General features: G+C 48.1%; 2 protein-coding genes across 2 annotated transcripts; one reads left to right on the top strand and one right to left on the bottom strand.

Moving 5' to 3' along the window:
- The first annotated feature begins 1,849 nt into the window (after positions 1-1,849).
- Positions 1,850-16,829, top strand: LPCAT3 (lysophosphatidylcholine acyltransferase 3). Its single transcript, XM_069786024.1, is given in 14 exon segments — positions 1,850-1,891; positions 1,893-2,046; positions 10,841-10,948; positions 11,067-11,173; positions 11,327-11,420; positions 11,542-11,579; positions 12,639-12,817; positions 13,232-13,340; positions 14,079-14,165; positions 14,481-14,647; positions 15,257-15,404; positions 15,942-16,100; positions 16,219-16,345; positions 16,478-16,829. Coding segments are annotated over 13 exon segments (1,509 nt in total). The 3' UTR covers positions 16,336-16,345; positions 16,478-16,829.
- Positions 16,830-17,041: 212 nt separating this feature from the next.
- EMG1 (EMG1 N1-specific pseudouridine methyltransferase) lies at positions 17,042-19,274 on the bottom strand. The gene is made up of 6 exons (XM_069786028.1): positions 19,099-19,274; positions 18,914-19,015; positions 18,458-18,599; positions 18,029-18,087; positions 17,692-17,841; positions 17,042-17,363 (listed from the first exon to the last, which is right to left on the bottom strand). The coding sequence occupies exons 1-6, from the start codon at positions 19,225-19,227 to the stop codon at positions 17,250-17,252; spliced, it is 696 nt and encodes a 231-aa protein (XP_069642129.1). The 5' UTR covers positions 19,228-19,274; the 3' UTR covers positions 17,042-17,249.
- Positions 19,275-19,354: the final 80 nt, after the last annotated feature.

Here is a 19,354-nt window from a genome sequence, read left to right as displayed (position 1 = left end):
AGCCCCACATTAAGCCACATGTTACGTCGGGTGCATTTGTTTTTCGGAACTTCGTGAGGCTTCTGTCAAACCATTCCTTCATTCTTTTCATTTCTTATCTGTTCTATTCTCTGCACTCTCTCCACTATGGGGCAGGGAAAGGAAGACAGGAGAAAAACCACATCATTTAAAGTGAGACCCATGCCTACCAAGGCCTGTTTCCAGCAGGTGAGCCCACCCCACAGCCGCTCCACAACTTCATGGTCGGAGCTGTACCCAAGGCAGAGTAATCCTATGCGCCAGCACAGGCTGGGAGACAACGGGGTAAGGAGCAGCTCAGCAGAAAAGATCCTGGGGATCCTGGCACACCAGCCCATGAGGGACCTTGTAGGAGTGAAAGCTAACAGCACACTGGGTGGCACAAACGACAGCAAGTCAACGGGTAGAGAGGAGTGGTTATTTCCCTCTGTATGGCACAGATAAAGTTGTATTTGGTATGCTGTGTCTTTTACGGGCTCCCCAGTGCAACAGAAGTCTGAACAAACTGCAAAAAGCCCAGTGGAGGACCACTGGATAGGTGACTAGAGCATTGATACTGAGGAATCTGGATTTGTTTAACCTGGAAAAGAGAAGGGCAAGGGGAGGCAAGGTTCTTAGCCTGGTCTCCTAAGTAAATGAGGTCTAGGTGGGCATGTTGCCAGTCAGTCCTTCTCCCAGTCAGATTTGACAAGGAACGGGATCAAATAGGTGCTACTGCCTAAAGGGTGGTTGTAAAGAGGAGGGAGTCAGACCCTTCCCAGGACAAGAGGCAATGGGCATAACTTGCAACAGAGGCAATTTGGAGTATAATCTGGACAAAAATACTTCCCCCAAAGCATGATTCAGCACTAGCTCAGGTGCTCAGCAAGGCTGGGAGCTCTCCATCCGTGAAATGTACAGCAGTTGCCTGGGCAATGCCCTGAGTGACCTGATCCAGCCTTGGGAGTCCTGCTTTTGAGCAGGGGTTTGGATCAGAGACCTCCAGAGGTCGCTTTTCATACAAACCTTTGTGTGAGTCTGTGTTTGCTCCTCCAGCTAAGTTTGGGCAATACTGCCCACCTGAATGACACAGCGGGAAACCGCAAAGGATCGCATCCGCCGCACCTGAAGCTTTTGCTGAGGAGGAGAACTTGGGGTGCACTCATGGACGTCTGCATGAAGGGACACACCGAGGAGAAGGTCCTCCAGCGGACGAGTTACGAGGAGCCTGTGCAGGCAGAGCCGCCCAGTGACTACGAAGAGGGTGAGGGACGAGGTGCCCCTCTAATGCCCGGTATGGGGAGCGGGTCCCTCCGGGGCCACAAGAGCCAAGCACCCACAGTCCGTCCGTCCTCCAGGAGCCACTGGGGAGGCTCGGTAGCGTGCCTTGTCCCCAGCCGGCAGAGCAGCGCCCGAGGGCGAGGCCGAGGCCAAGACCCAGAGCTAGACCCAGACCCAGGGTCTGCCCCAGTCCCAGTCCCCGTCCCCGTCCCCGTCCCCGTCCCCGTCCCCGTCCCCGTCCCCGTCCCCGTCCCGCGCCGGCCTCCCTCGTGCCCGCGAATAACCCCTGCCCCGCCCCTACCCCTACCCCTCCCTGCCCGGCTCTCTCCTGTCCCGCCACAGCCAATGGGGAGGCGGGCTCCGCCTCGCCTGCTTGGCCCCGCCCCCCCGCCGCTGGGACCGAGCCCCGCCCTCGGAAGCGCTTTCTCCAATCATTGGCTAGCGGGGACAGCCCCGCGGCACCGCCCACTCGCGGGGTAACCTTTGCCTTAGTGAGCGCAGGGCCCTGCCCCGCTGCCACCGGCTGTCCAATCGGAGGCGCCGGCGGGGCGTGGCCGGCGCGGCGCAGCCAATGGGCGCGGAGGGGGCCGCGAGCGGTGCGGGGGCCGCGGTGGCTGGTGCCGCTGCCGGGTTCGAGGAGCGACCGGCCGGCGGGGCGGCCGGGGGAGAAGATGGCGGTGGCGGGGTCCGGCTGGGGCCTGGCCCAGCTGGCCGAGGCCCTGGGCTCGTCGGAGCAAGCGCTGCGCCTCATCGTCTCCATCCTGATGGGTAAGGGAGGGCAGAGGGCGCGGCGGTCGGGGTGTGTGGGGGGGGTGACGGGTCTGGCGCCCAGGGCAGGGCGCCGCGCCCGCCGTGGGGCCGAGCGACCCCGCCGTGCCGTGCCGAGCCGCGCCGCGCTGCGTGGGGGCCGGGGCCGGGGAGCCCCACCTGTGTCACCGCCGCCGTGCCAGGCCACGTGTGCGCGGGGAACCGGCGGGCGAGACACCCCCACCCCCGCCCGCCGCCGCCCACCGGCCCCGGCCCCGGCCGGTGGAGACCCTCCGGCTCTCCCGGTGGAGGGGGGACGGGGAACCCGCTCGGAAGCGGGGCGGGCGAACCGGTGGGTTTCCTTCCCCGCAGGAAGTCGGGGTGCGGTCCGGGCAGGCTGCCGGTGAAAGGGGTTGCAGCGCACCCCGCGTCCCGGGGCGGGAGAGCCTGGCCGGGAGAGGCGGGGAGCCGGTTCTCGGTGTGCCGCGAAGGGAGGCCGGGTTCGGGTCGGCGTCCCGAGCAGCGTTTTGGGTGCGAGAACTTTGTTTGCGGTCGTTCCGCTGGCTTTGCGTGGGTGCCAGGTGCTGCGTGTGCGTCAAATCCCCCACCAGCGTGTGCCCGGGGGGGCGTACGCTCAGGAAAAAATCTCCACAGCCCCTCTGAGATGTTGCCCTGTCCGAGGGCAGGGAGGTCTCTGCCAGGAGACCTCTGTCATTAGTGTCCGCAGCCACCGTGGAACTAACTCCGCGGGAGTGGGGTGTCACCACGGGGACTGCCAGGTGGGGTGAGCGAAGCCTGCGAGCTGAGTGGCCAGGAGAACGGGGATGTCCGCGCTGCGCTCCACCTGCAACGCGACGCGTGTCGCAAAACACATGCTGCTGAACGCTTCTCTGAACGTGAGATGGTTCAGTCTCGTGTCGAACGGTTAAGGCAGGGCTAGAGTTACGATGTGGGCTAACAACTGAGGGGGAGGTCGTAGCTCCCAAAACATTAGTTCAAGTGTATGTATCCGTGCTGTCTACACAAATCTCTGTAGATGCCCAATGTAACTTTGGTTTTTGAAAGTCTTAGTGGTGTAGGCACCTAGCAGAAAGGAAATACGAGCTTTTCTCAAGAGTATTTGAAGTGATACAGCTGCTACTGTGTGCTCTGTCAAATAAAGTTGTTTTGGCTAACTAGAAGTATAATTTTTATAAAGAGATGCAGGAGAAGTGGTGTCACTTCATAACTGTGGTCTGGACCAGACTTATATCTGCCTGATTTAATCTACAACGTGTAAGATCAAACTGAACCGAAACATTCTTTACATCAAGGGTAGATATAGGGGACAGAACTGACTATTATTTTGAACTTAACTTGGAAGTTGGTTAAACCAAACTTCTTCTATGAAGAAAAAAAGAAGTGATAGGAAACTTATACAGGACACGCACATAAGTCAGCCTGAATTAATCTAGCAGCTCCCCACAGCTGAACAGGAAAAGTCCTGCTTTCCTTTCTCCCACGTCTGTCTCTGGTACTTTTAACTGTCATCTGACTGAATTTACATGCCTGGCAGAAGCCTAAACCAGAAAAAGCAGGTAGTGTACTACCAGGTTAGTCAACTGAACCAGCCAAGGGACTAGTCTAACAAGTACTGATGCAGAAGAGGTGTTAGAAAGCGTGTGTGGAGGCAGACACCTACAGTAGAGCGATACCTTTGCAGAATGCACCTTGAATATATTCTCAGAGTTCCTTCTTGCTTCTTACTAGCAGTAAGCTAGAACATGACATTGGAAGACTGTTTTACTGCTCAGTGTCTTATGGGTGAGCAAAACCACTTCTTTGAAATGAACAGCAGGTAATTACCATCTTAATGATAAGAAGAGATGCTCACTGCAGTCAATAGATTCGTTAAGTGTGAGATTCGTGTGTCTCGTTACAAATGTTCCATGTACAGTGTTGACACTAAGCCACTGAGAGGTAGGCCACTATCTATTTTGCATAAAGTCTTAGTGGATCTTTATAATTTGTATTGAAAGTCTGGGGATCAGGGACTGGGAACCCATTCGCATCTCTTTCCCCTGCATAGCTAAAATGTATACCAAAACATTTCCCCGTCCTTTCTCCCTAGCTCAGTATCTCTTAACTACATGCAGTTGAAGGCGTAACTTCAGACAGAAGGCTTAAAGGCATGCAAAACAGCCTCACCTATAGTTTGGTACTCTTGCAGGTCATGTAGATTGAACCACTCAGACAGAGGGGATTGACTCCAGCTTTCCTGCTTAATGGATGGGTAGTAAAGCATTATACCATTACATTAAAAGGAAGGGCCAAGCACCACTCCAGAGCAACATGAGAGGAGAGTGAGAATTGTTGCTTAACCCAGCACTAGCAAAGAAATGTTCATTTAATTGCAGCTTAGCTTACAATTGTTTTAATGGGACTGAAAGCCTTAAGCCTGTTGGTAATGCAGCTAGCGCTGATGACCACCTCACAGGATGGCATGGGGTACAAATGAAAGGCATTTCTAGAAGCTGGAAATGGCATTAGGAGAGGCAAGGTATGGCTTTTCCTTCACTTCCTCCATTTCAGGTGTTTGCATAGATTCAGGAAGAAAATTATTTTTGTTGGCTGCAGCCAATACTGCTGAATTATTTCAGAACAAGAACATGAGGATGAAGCGCGGTACTCTGTTCCAAAGATGGATTAAAAAGTTGTTGCTTATTTCTCCCTCTGTGATGCAGTTTACCATCTACGCTGTGCAGTTCTACTGCAGTTCTAGCGTTTCACTGTTCAGGAGATCACCAGAAACTGGTAGAAATGGCCCTCTGAAAAAGAGGAAGAATCGCTAACAACTTTGCAACTTCTTACATTAATTTCCGGAGAAAGCTGAATTATGTTGAAAAAATAGTCTGAATGGACTCTCTTGATTCAGAACAAGAGTGTTCACTTAGTCATGATCTGAAATAACCGAAAGAGGTTATTGAAAACTGTTAACATTCTGCCACTACTGAAAAAAATTTAAATACAGGGGAGAAGGAGGGAAGGAGAAAGGAGGAAGGAAGACCAACCAAGAACAAAAATTGGAGCAGTCCTAAAGCGCATCATGTTTTCTCAATGAACAAGTGAAGATTGTAACAGCACATTGCTGAGCAAACTATGGGGATTTTAGTCACAGCTTTGTATTTAAATCAGAGACACCTTTTATCCATCCTGCAATTTTGAAGCAAAGACTACAACTAGAATAGAGTCCATTACTCAGATTGTACAAGATTGAAAACTTAGTTCACACTTCCCATATGTGAAAATCTGCATAAAGAAGAAATTAGGCTGCAATTTGGCAATATTATCAACAGCAGCAATACTTGAAGCATGGTTCTGGACCCTGTCATTTAAAAAAAATTGCAGTATGTCTGGTACGCTAATGTCTGTCAATCACATGAAAATGTCTTTTGAGAGATGTGTTCTACCTTGCATTCTTCAGTAGGTCCAGGGCCCAGTGTTCCCCCAGGAGAAACTCTGCCTTTAGGTCAGCAGGGAGGACACCAGCGGTCTCGGCTCCGTACCTGCAGAGTTGCTTTCCAGTTGCCAGAGTAAGCGGTCTGAACCGATGCTGTCCTAGCCTCTCGGTGGAGAAGGGGAGGGAGCCCCTCCAGCGGTGCGAAGGAGAGAAGAGGGTTTCTGTGCTGCTGCTCTCGTCCTCCCATGAGAGGAGACGTTTCTCTCCTGCTGTCACCACTCAAAGTGTAAGCCAGGGTACAGGAGGCCTCGTCGCACTGTGTATTTAAGACTTGAGGTTGATCTTACTTCTTCCATGGCTGTATGATCCCAAAGAATTAAAGATATTTATCTGGCCATGCTGTTACACAGTGGCTTGCAAGCTGCCTGGTATGTTCTGCTGCATAGTATGGAGGGGGGCCAACATACTGTTTACAGCCCTGAGCCAGAGCTGACCCTGCTGATCTGCCCAGACCTGCCAGGAAAAGCACTGGGGAAGTGTTCCCTCATCTACAGACATAGCGGTGACCTGCAGAAAGTAACACGTTCCTGCTGAATAGGTGCCAGAAACCAGCAGCTTTGCTGGCAAGTGGTCTTACCGCCTCCTCTTCCACCACTCACCAATTTGTTTTACATCCTCTGCTTATTCCTGCTCTCTGCATCCTGAAGATTTTTAGGCTCAGTGGAATTCTCCCTGTGGTCACCCATAGCTGATGACTTACCCCAGATCAAGTCCCCAGCTGGTCAGCCAAGCAGGAACCTTACTGAAGGGGAGGCAAACAACTGGTTTTAATGGGTAAGAGATGGGAGAAGTTGTAAGAAGCAGCACCATCCTGTCACAGGTGCTAAAACCAGCCCTGTCACAGAGCGCTCGTGTGCTGCCTTTTTTGAACTCTTAACTTCAAACACATCTTATTCCTTAAATAATAAAAAATGAGAGCATGAGCTGGGTAATGCTACACACTGACTGTGTCTACATTAGCAAGTAAAATGGTACGGTACGAGCAGATCTGTAGAGCAGACTTGTTTGTGTGCAGTACCTGATGGGTTTGGGGCATTTACTTTGGATTTGCTTCAGTCCGGTCCTACGGACTGAGCACCCATTGGAGTGCATTTTCAGTTCAGTTCAGTTTCGTCCGAAAAGAATCCTGTTCACATGCTTTGAGACAGTTCTGCTATGCAAACAAAAGCACCGTAAGTGGACTTTTACACTCCTGACCTGAATTAAAGTAGTCAGGTATATGCACCCAGTGTTAAACAAGGCGTGGGACTTTTGCAGTATTATAGACAGAAAAAGAGAATACCTTTGAAGTCAAAATACTAGGTAAGGCTTATATTTTAACACGTCTTCTTCCTGTTGTCGCCTTCCTTTTAGTTTTAGCATTCTTATAAGAAAATGGAGACAATTGGTCTGCTAGATCTTAACAAAGGTGGAGTTAACTGATCAGCAAAAGGGAGAAGAAGAAAAATAGCCTGATCTGCTCTCTTGAAGATGAAACAGAGCTAACGGATATAAAAGGGGAAACAAAGGGAGCAGAGATGAAAAGAATGTTTCAGGTGTTCTTATTTGCAGCTTTATCTCTGGAAAAAGACAGGCATCTTAATCACCCATTCCAGAAGATGGCAAACTTGACAGTGCTATTTTTGCTTGGAATTAGTAGAACTTTCCTCCTGCCTAATCCAGCCTCTTGAATATTTACTTCTTTTGCTCAATGAGATTGTTGTATCTGTGGTCGACCTGGGCGTTGTGCAATGGCCCATTCCTCTCCCAAAGAGAACCCAGCACCGGGGTTCTCTTAACCAGAGATCATCGTCTTGTTCCTGTGAAGTTAAAAAAAAAAAAAGAGAGGAATTTATCAGCAGCAGCAGGTCTTGGCTAATTTGTCCCTTTTCTATCAATTGCTAATTCTCTTCTATAGGAAGTCTAGAGGCAAAAACCAACTCTGCACGCAGACTGCTTTTCAACTCCGTGGTGCATAGAGAAGGAGAATTACCTGGGATCAGGGGGTCACCTTCTGTTTTCTCCAGGAGTACTGCAGCCGTTTTCCTGCCTCGGTCCGCTTGGGACAGAGGAGCTGGGCAGACCGGGAGCTGCTGCGCAGGGTCCCTCGGCAGCGAGGAGCAGGGACTCCAGTCCTGTTGCTTCTGCACGGCAAAAGCAAAGCAGCGCGGCATCCCGACAGACAGCGAGCTTGCCGGGAGGCAACGGTAGCTTCAGAACCTGCTCTCCTGCTTTTGCTGTGCTAATTCAGGCTGCTTCAGCAGCACCGTAGTGGGGCGGGAGCGCTGCCGTTGTTACGGTAGGAATAGCTCGTTATTTAATAGATAGTTTATGAGTGTTCGGAAGCGCGCAGGCTGCAGCGGAATGCCCATTGATAACCCAGTATCCACTGCATTTGGGGGTTAAAGGTTTTATCTGCAGGTGGAACCAGCCCACTTGTAAAACTGAGAAAATTACCTGGTGTGCAGCAAAACTGTAACTAAATTGCAGTCCAGAGTACTAGCGAGTTGCTCAGGCTATCAGAAGAATTCAGGCTGACCTTGCGACTTTTGAACTGGAACAGAACCCACCTAGTGCAAGACCAGGATTTAAATTTGTGGCTTTCTAAAAACATATATGCTGTGCATATTAGTAGCTCTCTATTTGCAAGGGCTCATTATTCCTTTTCCTTCAGAGCAGCATTACCCAAACCACAATATGATCTCCTGTGTAGAGCTAAAAAGGACTATGCCTGACAAGTGAGACAGGCCTTTGAAAGAGTAGGAACACTAGCTGGGAATGGAAGAAAATAGATAAAATTTCTGGCTTTTAGAAGTTTGAGGTACATTATAGTATTCAGTCATAATTTAATTCTGTCTATGGAAATGGCTAGAGCCAAAAAACAGATATTTTTTTTCAGATGAAAATTGAACGTTTTGCAAGATTGTACTGATATTTGAGAGAGTGGGAAATCTTTGAAAATGTGGTTTTAAAACCGTATGTGTTGACGAACAGCAATAAATTGTGCTTTGCCTGTATTTCTGATCTGATTTTTCTCCCCTTGCTCAAAAGGGGGAAACATTTTTCCGCAGTAAACCTCAGTATTTTAACTTTTGATCTAAACTGAAGGTAACACTTTATATTTTTTTACCACTTTCCATTTCGCAAAGACAGTTATTAATAAGTTTATTAAACTGCAGCAGGAAAATTGGCACGTGAAAAAAGAAGCCCCATCTGTACGTTTTTGAGTAGAAGACTGGTAGACAATACTAAATTTATTTTTTTTTTTAAATCATGTGAATTGTCTTTGAGTTACTCCTGTATCCCCAGAGAGCCCGTGTGATGAACTCTCTTTGCCAATTCCCTCTTTACCCCTCAGCTGCTGTTTAGGGAAGCAATGGGGAAAATGGGACAGAAGTGCACGCTGGCAAACGAGAAGAAGGCAGCATAAAGCACACGGGGGCGAGCAGGAAGGGAAAGGGACGGTTTGGGAAAGGCATTTTCTAGGGGAATTTGGAGCCGCTGTTGCGGCGGGGAAGAGCAAGCTGGATGAGCAGGAGCGAGGTTGCCGGGCTCTGCGGGCGAAGAGCCGTGGTATGTGGGGCTGGCCGGCCGCGCAGACCAGGAAAGCAGCCTGTGGCGTGGAAACCGGCACAGGACACAAAAGGAGGCAGGAACGGGAACGAGGAGGCAGGGAAGACCAAAAGAGGGGTGGGAAGAGGCTGGGGAAATGGGGAGCAGCAGCTCAGTTTGGAGAAGCAGCAGGTACACATCGGTAGAGTATGCCGCCGTTCGGCATCTCGAAGGGAGCCCCGAAGTCCCAAACTCTGGGACTCCCTCCCAGGGGCTGTGGGGGGACGGAGAGGACCTTAAAACGGCTCCAGTCACACCTCAGCCTGTTAGCACTGACAGACTGCAAGACATGTATTTTACAAAACGTGACAGGGCTTCTCATTTCTTCTCACAGTAGTGACTAGATTTGGCCTTGCTTATTGGAAACCTTCCATCCATCAAACACTTCTTGGCAAAATGTGCGTTTCATCACCTTTTATTACTGCTCCATATAAAACATGACTACCTACTGCTACTATTACTCCATTAGTGCAAGTAGCAGAGATCTATCCACTGCTACAGATTTCAGCTAGGCTAATAAGCAGTGTGGATGCCAGTATTGTGGTATGTGATGAATTTCCTTTCTTTTTTTGGTACAAGACATTTGTTTTGGTTTGGTTTTAATCAGGCTAAAAGAACACAAGCTTGCAAAGTAAAGCAATAAGTTACGAAATGCCAGAATTAAAGTTGCTTCTGCTATCCCAGTTCAGCTGGTTCTGCACATGCCTTTAGAAACACTAATTGCGTGAACAGACTTCACGTACTCATGAGATGGACAATGGCTCCTGTGTCAATAAGTATTAAAACATAATATATTTATTGTCTAGTATGTGGCAATGTTTATTGCGTGCTACGTGAACCTCACCTAGACGACAGAATTTCATTTACTCACAGGTTTCTGTATGGCACTTCTCACGGTACTACTAGAGTGCTTCGTAAATGTTTGCTTCTCACTAGAGCCACAGATGAATAATCTGGAGGCATTCCTAAATTAGACTAGAGCTAACACAGAAAATGCAAGGAAAAATCTCCTTCCACTTATCTTAGCTGCTCCATATGAAATGCTTCTGACTTTCAAAAATACTACAGGCGTAGTTCCAGTGGATTTTAGTTGCAGCTTTGTGTGCCCAGTAGTTCACAAATCAGATGCAAATCTGAAGCTGGCGAGTTAGAAAAGGAAGAGTATACTACTGGAGGTCACTTGAGGAACTCTGGGATTAAAGCTGGTCAGCATTGTGTAAGAACTCATTGAGGTGGGAGGGGGGATTGAATTTTTTAGCACAATGTAATGGTATTAACTATAAAATCCCCATCCCTTTTTTTTTTTTTTTTTTTTTTTTCAAATCTAGCTTCTTGCCACATTCACCATATTTGTCACAGAATTTGGAAATGAATTGGAGACTAAAGTCTGATTCATGTGTTACAGCATTATCCATCTCATGTATTGAATGAGGCCAGAAACTGTAATCCTGGAATTTCTTGCACTTCAGTGTCAACTTTGATATAATTATGTTCCTGTTAAAGTATTTTCTTCTGTATAATGTACAGAGTAATTCGTCTAGCATCTATCTCCCGAGATGGAAATACAGTATCAGGAATGTACACTGTGACCTGTGTTGATGATGTGTCTATGTAAAGCACATGCTCCTAACAACATGTTCAAGGAAGCTATAATCTGGACCACTACAAATGCTTGTCTACACTAATTTACAACTCTCTCATCTTTTTTTTTTCTCCTCTACTCAGGATATCCTTTTGCCTTGTTCCAGCGCTATTTCCTCTTCCAGAAGGAGACCTACCTCATTCATCTCTACAATGTGTTCACAGGACTCTCAATTGCTTACTTCAATTTTGGTAAGATGAGTTTGGGAAGAGAGCGCTGCCTTGCCTAGGGCATGCTGTGGTTTGGGAGGACCTGTAGTGGGCAAATGTCATTTCTACTTCACCTCTCTCTCTCTTTCCCGTCCCACAGGGATGCAGTTCTTTCATTCCCTGCTATGTGTCCTAATCCAGTTCCTCATACTGAGACTAATGGGTCGCACAATCACTGCCGTCTTCACCACGTTCTTCTTTCAGATGGTAAAACTCTCTTTCTTACTGCATCGGTTTGTAGAAAGGAGCTCTCTGTTCAGTTTTGCACTTCCCAGTAGCAACTGTGGGTGGAAAAGTGGAGACAGATCAAAACCAGCTGGAAGAATTAGTTTGAATAACCCAAACAATGATTTCTTTCAGACATACCTTATGGCTGGATATTACTTCACAGCCACAGAGCATTATGACATCAAGTGGACAATGCCACATTGTGTCTTGACGCTCAAGTTGATTGGTGAGTGACACCTCCCTCCTATCTCTTGCACTCTGCAAGCTGTGCCTCAGGGAAGAGAGGACTGCTTGTTCAGCCCCACCAGCCCATCCCAGGGCTTCAGATAATTGTTTCTCACCTCTAGGTCTGGCCATCGACTACTATGATGGAGGGAAAGATCCGGTGAGTAAGACACCATTTCTCCTTCATTCCTCCTCCCTTCTTCTGTGCCATTCCAGTGAGCTAGAGGTCAAAAAATCAACTTCAAAGGATCCGAATTAGCAAGCTGCGCTCATTGTTTGGTAAAAGCCATAGCTGAGAGGGGAGCCTCTCTGAGTGTCTGAGGGCACTGAATTCTGGAGTGGAATTTGGAACAGACAGTAGTTATTAGAGATGGACAGAAGTTGTTTCAATCATGTCAGAATATTATTCTGCCCCTTTCCAAATTCCCCACCATCTCCTTCCCCCAAATGTGTTGCTTTAGGTTCCCAATCCCCAATGCTCTGTGTCTTGTGGGTAGTGTACCTTTAACCTGCAGACCATCAGCACTGGATCTTGGTTCCCGTCTTCCTTTCCTTTGTTTAGTCTTACCATATCCTTGTGAATGGTTGCCCTTTACCATTTATTAGGGCTCTGTTTTTAGAGCAGATGAAACTGAGAGAAGTTCCACAGCACAACGTGTGGGATGGGGCAGAACACTTGCTACAGTCTCTTAATCCTACTTCAAGTATATGCATTCCCCATCTCCTGTTTGGGGCCTGACTGAGTCTTTAGCATCCATGGAATCACTGCTGACTGCAAGAAAACAAGGTTGAGCTGACATTTCCCGAGCTGAAGTTTCAAGTATTTAAAGACAATGAATTCTTCCATCAAGAAGTAGGAATTGTAGGACAATAAGGTCTTGGGAGAGTGCAGGCAATTGCAATCAGGGACTGGAATAGGTCAGATACAGTGCCTACTATGCTGGCGGGGATGCATGTCAATAGATCCCTTCCATGTTTTGAGCTTATTTGGGAACAGAGATCTGTGCAACTGGTCTCAACCATTAGATCTTATTGCTATTTAGAGGGGGTGGGGATAGAGAGGGCTGGGGAGAGGAATGGACGTGAAGTAAGAAGTGGAAAGTTCCATATACATGGAGAGCAAGAACTGAGCCCGTTAAGGAGGTAGGCTGAAAACACAACATCCAGAGCTAGTGTGAGATCCCCTAGGATGATGTTAATGCCACTCCCTTTGGTGCAGGAGTTCCTGACCCCTGAGCAGCGGCGATTTGCTGTCCGGGGAGTTCCTACCTTGCTGGAGGTCTCAGGATTCTCCTATTTCTATGGTGCCTTCATGGTGGGGCCTCAGTTCTCCATGACAGACTATCAGAAACTGGCAAGGTGTGAGATGACTGACGTTCAAGGCCAGAGACCCAATAGGTAATAAAAAGCCACTTAGCTCCTCACCTTCCTAAGATCCCAGAATGCTGAATCCTCCACATGTTCCCTGCAGCAGAGTGCCTTCTTACCTGGACACTAAAGCACTGTGACCAAAATTGATTTATAAGACAAGGCAGTCTTTCAAAAGTCACTCACAACTCTCTGCTTAATGTCCTAGCATTGTTCCAGGGCATGAACATCAACAAACCATTTGACATCGTTAGTACAGACTCGGTCCCAACCTGGTGATGTTAGCATCCCAGCTTCCAAACGGTGGCATCTGCTGCAGTGGAACGTGGTGACTCCCTATCGCTATCTCCCCTACCTCCTCTTCTCCACTTCTGTTTTTAAAATTCTGAGTTCGATGGTCCCTTTCCAAGGCTTTTCTTTGACCTTTGTATTTTTCTTTCTCAGTTTTGTGCCTGCTCTCAAGCGCCTGAGTTTGGGTCTCTTGTTTCTAGTAACCTATACCTTGTCAAGCCTGTACATCTCTGATGAATACCTCATCTCAGATGATTATATGGTATGTATTCATTTGGCAGTTCTGGGGTGTGCAAGAATTCCACTTCTCTGGTGGGCACTGGATCTACAAGAGTGGATTTTTTTTTTTAGAGTTGTTTTTTTTTTTTAGTTTTGCCTCAATTTAAAAATAAGATGAGGCAGCAACTAGTGATGAGCCTTTCCACAACTGATTTGGCTTTACTGCCTGTCCTGTGGATTCCATTTGATGCAGAACGGGAATGTGTTAAGCTAAGCTGAACTGAACCAAATGAAAACTTCTACAAATGAAGAATTAATCGTAGATGCTACTGTTGTTTTTGGAAACCTAACATCTGTATTTTGTGACCTTTTAATGACCTTCCATTTAAGCATTACATGCAAAGAACTTCACTAGAGCAACTTGCAAGGCTTATAAGAATCTTTTGAGGTTCTTAGAAAACTCTTAACAAGTAATTCCTACCTGCAGATGATCAGTGTTTCTGCATCAGTGTGAATAAATGAGGGTGTAAATTCTGCAATGATTATGCTAATCCCAGAGTCTTTCCAAAGGACCCATTTCAGTACAGCCAAGTGTTACCAAAGGAAGAGGAATATGTAAATTTGCATAAGCCAATAGCCTGGCAGTCCAGTCCATATAGCAGTCTCAAGACATACATCAAATTAAAATGAAAGACAGTGGTGAGAGCTCATCTACCTTGTCTCATTATTGCCACTCAACTCTGGTTTTTATTTTTATTCTCTTTCACTCTTATCTCTGCAGGAGAAGCCTTTCTGGTTCCGTTGTGGTTACATATTGATCTGGGGCAAAATTATACTCTACAAATACGTAACTTGCTGGCTTGTTACGGTGAGTCTAGATGTCATTCCAGAAACAAAAGACAAATGAACAAAGGTTGCACCTTTGCAGCTACTTAGTATGCTCTTGGGCTTAGCGCTAAAGAGGATCAGTGCAAGTCAGTTTAGCTTGCTTTAAGTTACCAAAGGCTAGCAAAATAAAAAGCAGGCAGTTTTTAATCCATTTGTTCCGTCTGCAGTGGTGCTTTCCACTCAACACCAGGAGAGAGCTTCCCCAGCTCTGCCTTTCCAAAAAAAAAAAAAAAAGGGGGGGGGGGGGGGGCAGCAATGTTTTCCTCTCACCTTTCTTGTGAATCTTTTTCCATAGGAAGGTGTCTGCATCCTTGTTGGTCTGGGGTACAATGGGAAGGACCAGAGTGGAAAGCCTCTGTGGGATGCCTGTGCCAACATGAAGGTCTGGCTGTATGAGACAACACCTTTGTTCACAGGGACCATTGCCTCTTTCAACATCAACACCAACGCTTGGGTGGCCCGGTGAGCAGGACAAAATTCCCCTTCCATAATGTGTCAGTAACATCTGTGTCAACAGAACCAAGACCCTAGGCTGACAGGGAGCATCAGAGGAAGAATCTGCCAGTTTTCCCTTCTTACACTTTCTTCCACATTTTGCTGCTGTACCACTTGAAACAGGTTACTGGGTTAGGTAGATCTTTTCATTCAATCTAAAAGGGCACTTCATTAATACAGGCAAGCAGCTGATGGCAGAGGCTAGAACGGGACTACAGCGAGCCCTTTGGCCTGCCTGGTCGAAAAGCCACAGAGCTGCTCTAACAGCTGGTTCCCACATCACGCCTCTTGATGCTCCTTATGCAATGACTTAACTGGGTTTTGGTTTGGCACTTGCTGGGACACACAACTGAATTGTAAAATACCGTTTCTGTGTGTGTTGTCAGATGAACCACTTCTCCCCATTGGCTGGGATTTAAGACAAGGTACATTTTGCCCTGGTAAGGAGAGCGGTCTTGCTGTTTCTGTCACCACAGGGTGTGCAAAGGCATACGGTCCCCTGGGCCCTGCATCTCTGACACGGAGAGGGGAGGACAAACAATAAACTAGAAGCACTTTGTTTCTTTTCTGCTCTAGCTACATCTTCAAGCGTCTGAAGTTCCTGGGTAACAAACTGCTGTCACAGGCACTGGCCCTGTTCTTCCTGGCCATTTGGCACGGGCTGCACTCTGGCTACCTGGTGTGCTTTCAAATGGAGTTGCTTATAGTCATCGTTGAAAGACAGGTGCGCTTTGTCTGACTTACCAGAACGGGGTGGCCTGCATTAAGCCTTTCCCCACGAGTCTGGAAACGGCCACGCTGAAGGCTTTACTTGGATTAAATACAAAAAAATAGCTATTCACTTTGGAATTGGTTTTCAAACATGATACAGTTCTGTTCTCAGGAGTTCAGTAGGTTGCTGACTTCTGCATGGGCAAGCCATAAATTTATTGCAGAAGCTGACAGGAAGAAAAGTGGAGAACTTGGCATATGGGTACAGGGCAACTGAAGTGCTTGGCAGCTGCAAAGATTGGAGGACAAGCACATGAGCTGAATGCCTCTGCTAAATCTCCCAGTACTGAGAGAACAATATTCCATATTTAAATTGGTTTTATTTTAATTAAAACTCTGAGCAGAATGGGGTACGTGGCTACTTTTTTTAGACTAACTGCTTACTAAAATTCATTTTACGCAGCTGGATAGATAACTTTGGCCCCAGAGCCTGCATATATAGCCACGGGACATCCAACTGACAAGAATTATGTGTTTTTCTTTAAATTAGGTCATAAACCTTGTTCGGGACAGTCCTCCCCTAAGTACTCTGGCCTCCATCACTGCCTTGCGGCCCATTTTCTACGTCCTGCAGCAGACTAACCACTGGATGTTTATGGGTTACTCTCTGGTGCCATTTTGCCTTTTCACCTGGGACAAATGGATGAAGGTATTTAGTGGCTACAAACAGACAACCCGTGCAACCAACCCATTTCCCTCCATCCCCTCTCGTATGTTCTTGGCTCAAAGCTGCTTGCTGATCCTCAACCCTGCCTTTCTCTTTACAGGTGTACAGGTCTATTTATTTCTTTGGCCACGTGTTGTTCCTCACCTTATTATTGGTGTTGCCTTACATTCGCAGATTAGTTGTGCCACGAAAAGAAAAGCTAAAAAAAGCAGAATAACAGCCAAAAGGTAAGGCTGTACTAGGTAGCGAGAATCCCACACTTGGAGTAGGAGGTGAAGTGGGGCAGTAATGTTACACTCCAAGGTGAAAGCCAAACATAAAATCAACCAAAACAAATCTAGCCCTTTTCTCTTTTTCAGATTGTACCACCTGTGCATTTGTAGGAGTTGATTTAACACTCCGGAAGCAAAGCATCACCTGCCAAGTTTGCTGTGTTGAAGTATGACTTTTTTTTTCAACGCGAGGAGGGGGAAAGAGGAAGCCCAGGGTCAGAGACCCGAAAGGAGGGGAATGGAGTAAGCCTCCTTCCAGATCCTCCACCTTCTGTATGTTGCCTTATCTCTCTGCCGCCCTCCGGTGGACACTCGTGTCTCTCTGCTGATAACCAGGCGATTGTAAAACACTCGAGGCAGGCACTGTATCGGATCGGAGCCACCTTCTGACTTTTCTACGTTTGTCATCCGAGATAAAAATTGCTCCTGGTCTTTTTCATATCGGCTTCAGCTCCTTTCCTCTCGGGTGCCTCGGTGCGGGAGTGTGAACTGTCGCACCCCCACCGAGCAAGGTGATTCTTCAGGACTGAGCAGCAAGCAGGGTACACCTAAGAATTTCAGTTCCATGACAAATTTGGGCTGAGTCCCTGCTATAAAGGGATTGAGCCTGCCCACGCATGGAACATGAGAAAGTAAAATACACAAGCACGCTTACCAAAAGGGACCTTTAATAGGAGGAAAAAGGGTCCACACAGCAGTCCATTTAAAGTGTCATTGCTCCAGAAGCTACAAGGACAAAATTGAAGCCTTTTCTCTTCCAGGAGCCCAGAGTTGCAACATGTCCACACCTAAGTAAAAGAGCCCTTGCAGAATGTGGAATCACTGTAAAGTCCACCATGACAGCAGTAGCAGCCGAAGCTCATACTACTCCCCAGACTTCCTCAAAGGCAGTAGTAATTTTGGCACATGTCAGGGCAGCAGAGAGGGGATAGTTGCTGATGGAGACCATCTTTTCTGTATAGTCAACATTAACCTGGGGGAGGAGAGAAAAATTAAGCTGCAAGTTTTCACTTAGGCCCATCTATCTCCATTGGTCAGAGAGGCACAACGTTTCTCCAGCAGACAACTGCTAGCCCTCACTAGTGCCCTCTCTTGGGGAGGGAGAAGAGTCTCAAGTGTTGCAGCATTGGGCCTTTTTTAACAAGCTTACCTGGGGGGGGGAAAGAGGGAGGAGGGAGGAGGAGGAGGACCAAGCCAAAAAAAGAGCAGCAGGAAAAAAAAAAAAACCATACTCAGCACAAGACTGAAATCTATGCTGATAAAGATTTTTACAGCTCCAAATAAGGGATACATGCACTTACCGAACCGTGGGCAAAAGCTCCCACAACAACGGCAACTGGCTCTGCTGTAGGAACCAGTTCACGCAGATCTGACACCTTTGGAACTGCAAAAGAGGTACCTATCTTCATACAGCCCACAGGGAGATGATCACTGACTGGATTTTTAATCACCTACAGAAAGCAGAAAGTTAATAGGGATGTAGAGGTAAGAGACCCTGTCACATAGTTAAGTCTGTTGTCCGTACAAAAAAAACCAAAACAAACACCACAAAACACCAAAAACAAAACCACTCCTACATCACTAACTGCAAAGGAGGAATATTGTGACATTACCTGTGAACAGTCAAAGAATGTTTACCTTCAGCAATTTCTGAGGCCCATCAGCTGCTCGAACGCTGAGCTTATGCAGCAACTGAACTGACGAGAGAAGAAAATTACTTAAGCTATCTGTTCTTTTGTTGGAGGAATCCTATCCTCTACCTAGCAATCAGAGCTGAAGTAGACAAAAAGTCCATCTTTAGCGTTCCCGGCATCATCTAAAGCAGTCCTAAGAAATACTGATCAGTGAGTTACTTTGCTGCTAGCACAGTCTCATGCAGGCACTCCCCACTGCGCTAAGGAACTCATATTTGGACTATGCATCCTGGAACTCAGAAAACCCCACTCTGATTTCTCTGCTCTTTTCTCACTTTCACATTTTTAAGGTTAGTGCAACTTTTTAACTCTTCCCTCTCCTAAGCAGCCTCCTGCATTATTTTGTGGCTGGTATAAAGTTTGAATCACTTACCCATGAGACCACAGAATCGATCAAAAGTTCTTGGGATTCTGGTTTGGGGATTGACTTCTATTAGGACATTCTTCTGGGTATGGATATAAACCTGCAGAAGACCAGCCCGATTCAGTGGGCTGTCCATAAGCATCAGGAGACTCTGAAATAGAAACAACACACAGTAAGTGGAAATAGAAAAGGCACAAGACAGAGGACTCTTGGAAGAGTTGAGGGTTAGGCCCCACGAAGGCAGAAGGGACCGATGCTGAGACAGAAAGGAGTTCATCTGACGACACAAGTTCTACTGTAACACCGAGAGAAAGCAATTCCATACCGAAATAAAGACTAAACCTATATGCCACAAGCATAGCGGGCAGGGCCGCACTCCCCCAGTTCCAGGGCCACAAGCAGACGCCCCCCCAGACCCGGGGGGGGTTCTCCTCAAGCCGACCGCCGGCCTGCTGCCGCCGGTACCTGGTGGGTGATGTCGGGCCGCACCTCCCCGGGGTCCCGGCCGTTCCGCAGCAGCAGCGCCTTGTGCTTGTCGCAGTTGAGGAGCTCGAACGTCTTCCCCACCTACGGCCAAAGCACGGACAGGTGGGCAAGGCCGCCCGCGGCCGCCTTCGGCCGGACCGGACCGGACCCCCCGCCGCCCGCACCTTCACGGTCTCCAGACTCGCTCCCTCCAGCACCACCAAGAGCCGCCGCTGCCCGCGGGGCCGCTTCGCCTCCAGCGAAGCCTCTTCAGCTGCCGCCTCCTCTTCACGAGGCCGCCTGGGCGCCGCCATCTTGTTACCGCCGCACCGGGCAGACGTCACCGGAAGCACCGCCCCCGCCCCACCTCCTCTAGGGCCCTCCGCCGCGGCCACCCAAGATGGCGCCTGCGGCGTGCCCGTTATCTGCCTCCGGCCGGAC

Source organism: Haliaeetus albicilla, chromosome 6 (assembly GCF_947461875.1).
Source record: "Haliaeetus albicilla chromosome 6, bHalAlb1.1, whole genome shotgun sequence".
Lineage (NCBI taxonomy): Eukaryota > Metazoa > Chordata > Aves > Accipitriformes > Accipitridae > Haliaeetus > Haliaeetus albicilla.
Note: the sequence above shows the minus strand (reverse complement) of the source record. Positions and strands in the feature narration are given on the sequence as shown.

Coding starts and splice junctions, on each gene's coding strand:
- EMG1 (XM_069786028.1), bottom strand. CDS start 19,227: ATGGCGGCGCCCAGGCGGCCTCGTGAAGAGGAGGCGGCAGCTGAAGAG. Junction 18,600..18,913: donor GGCCCGACATCACCCACCAG/GTACCGGCGGCA, acceptor TTTCTATTTCAG/AGTCTCCTGATGCTTATGGA. Junction 17,364..17,691: donor GAGCTTTTGCCCACGGTTCG/GTAAGTGCATGT, acceptor CTCCTCCCCCAG/GTTAATGTTGACTATACAGA.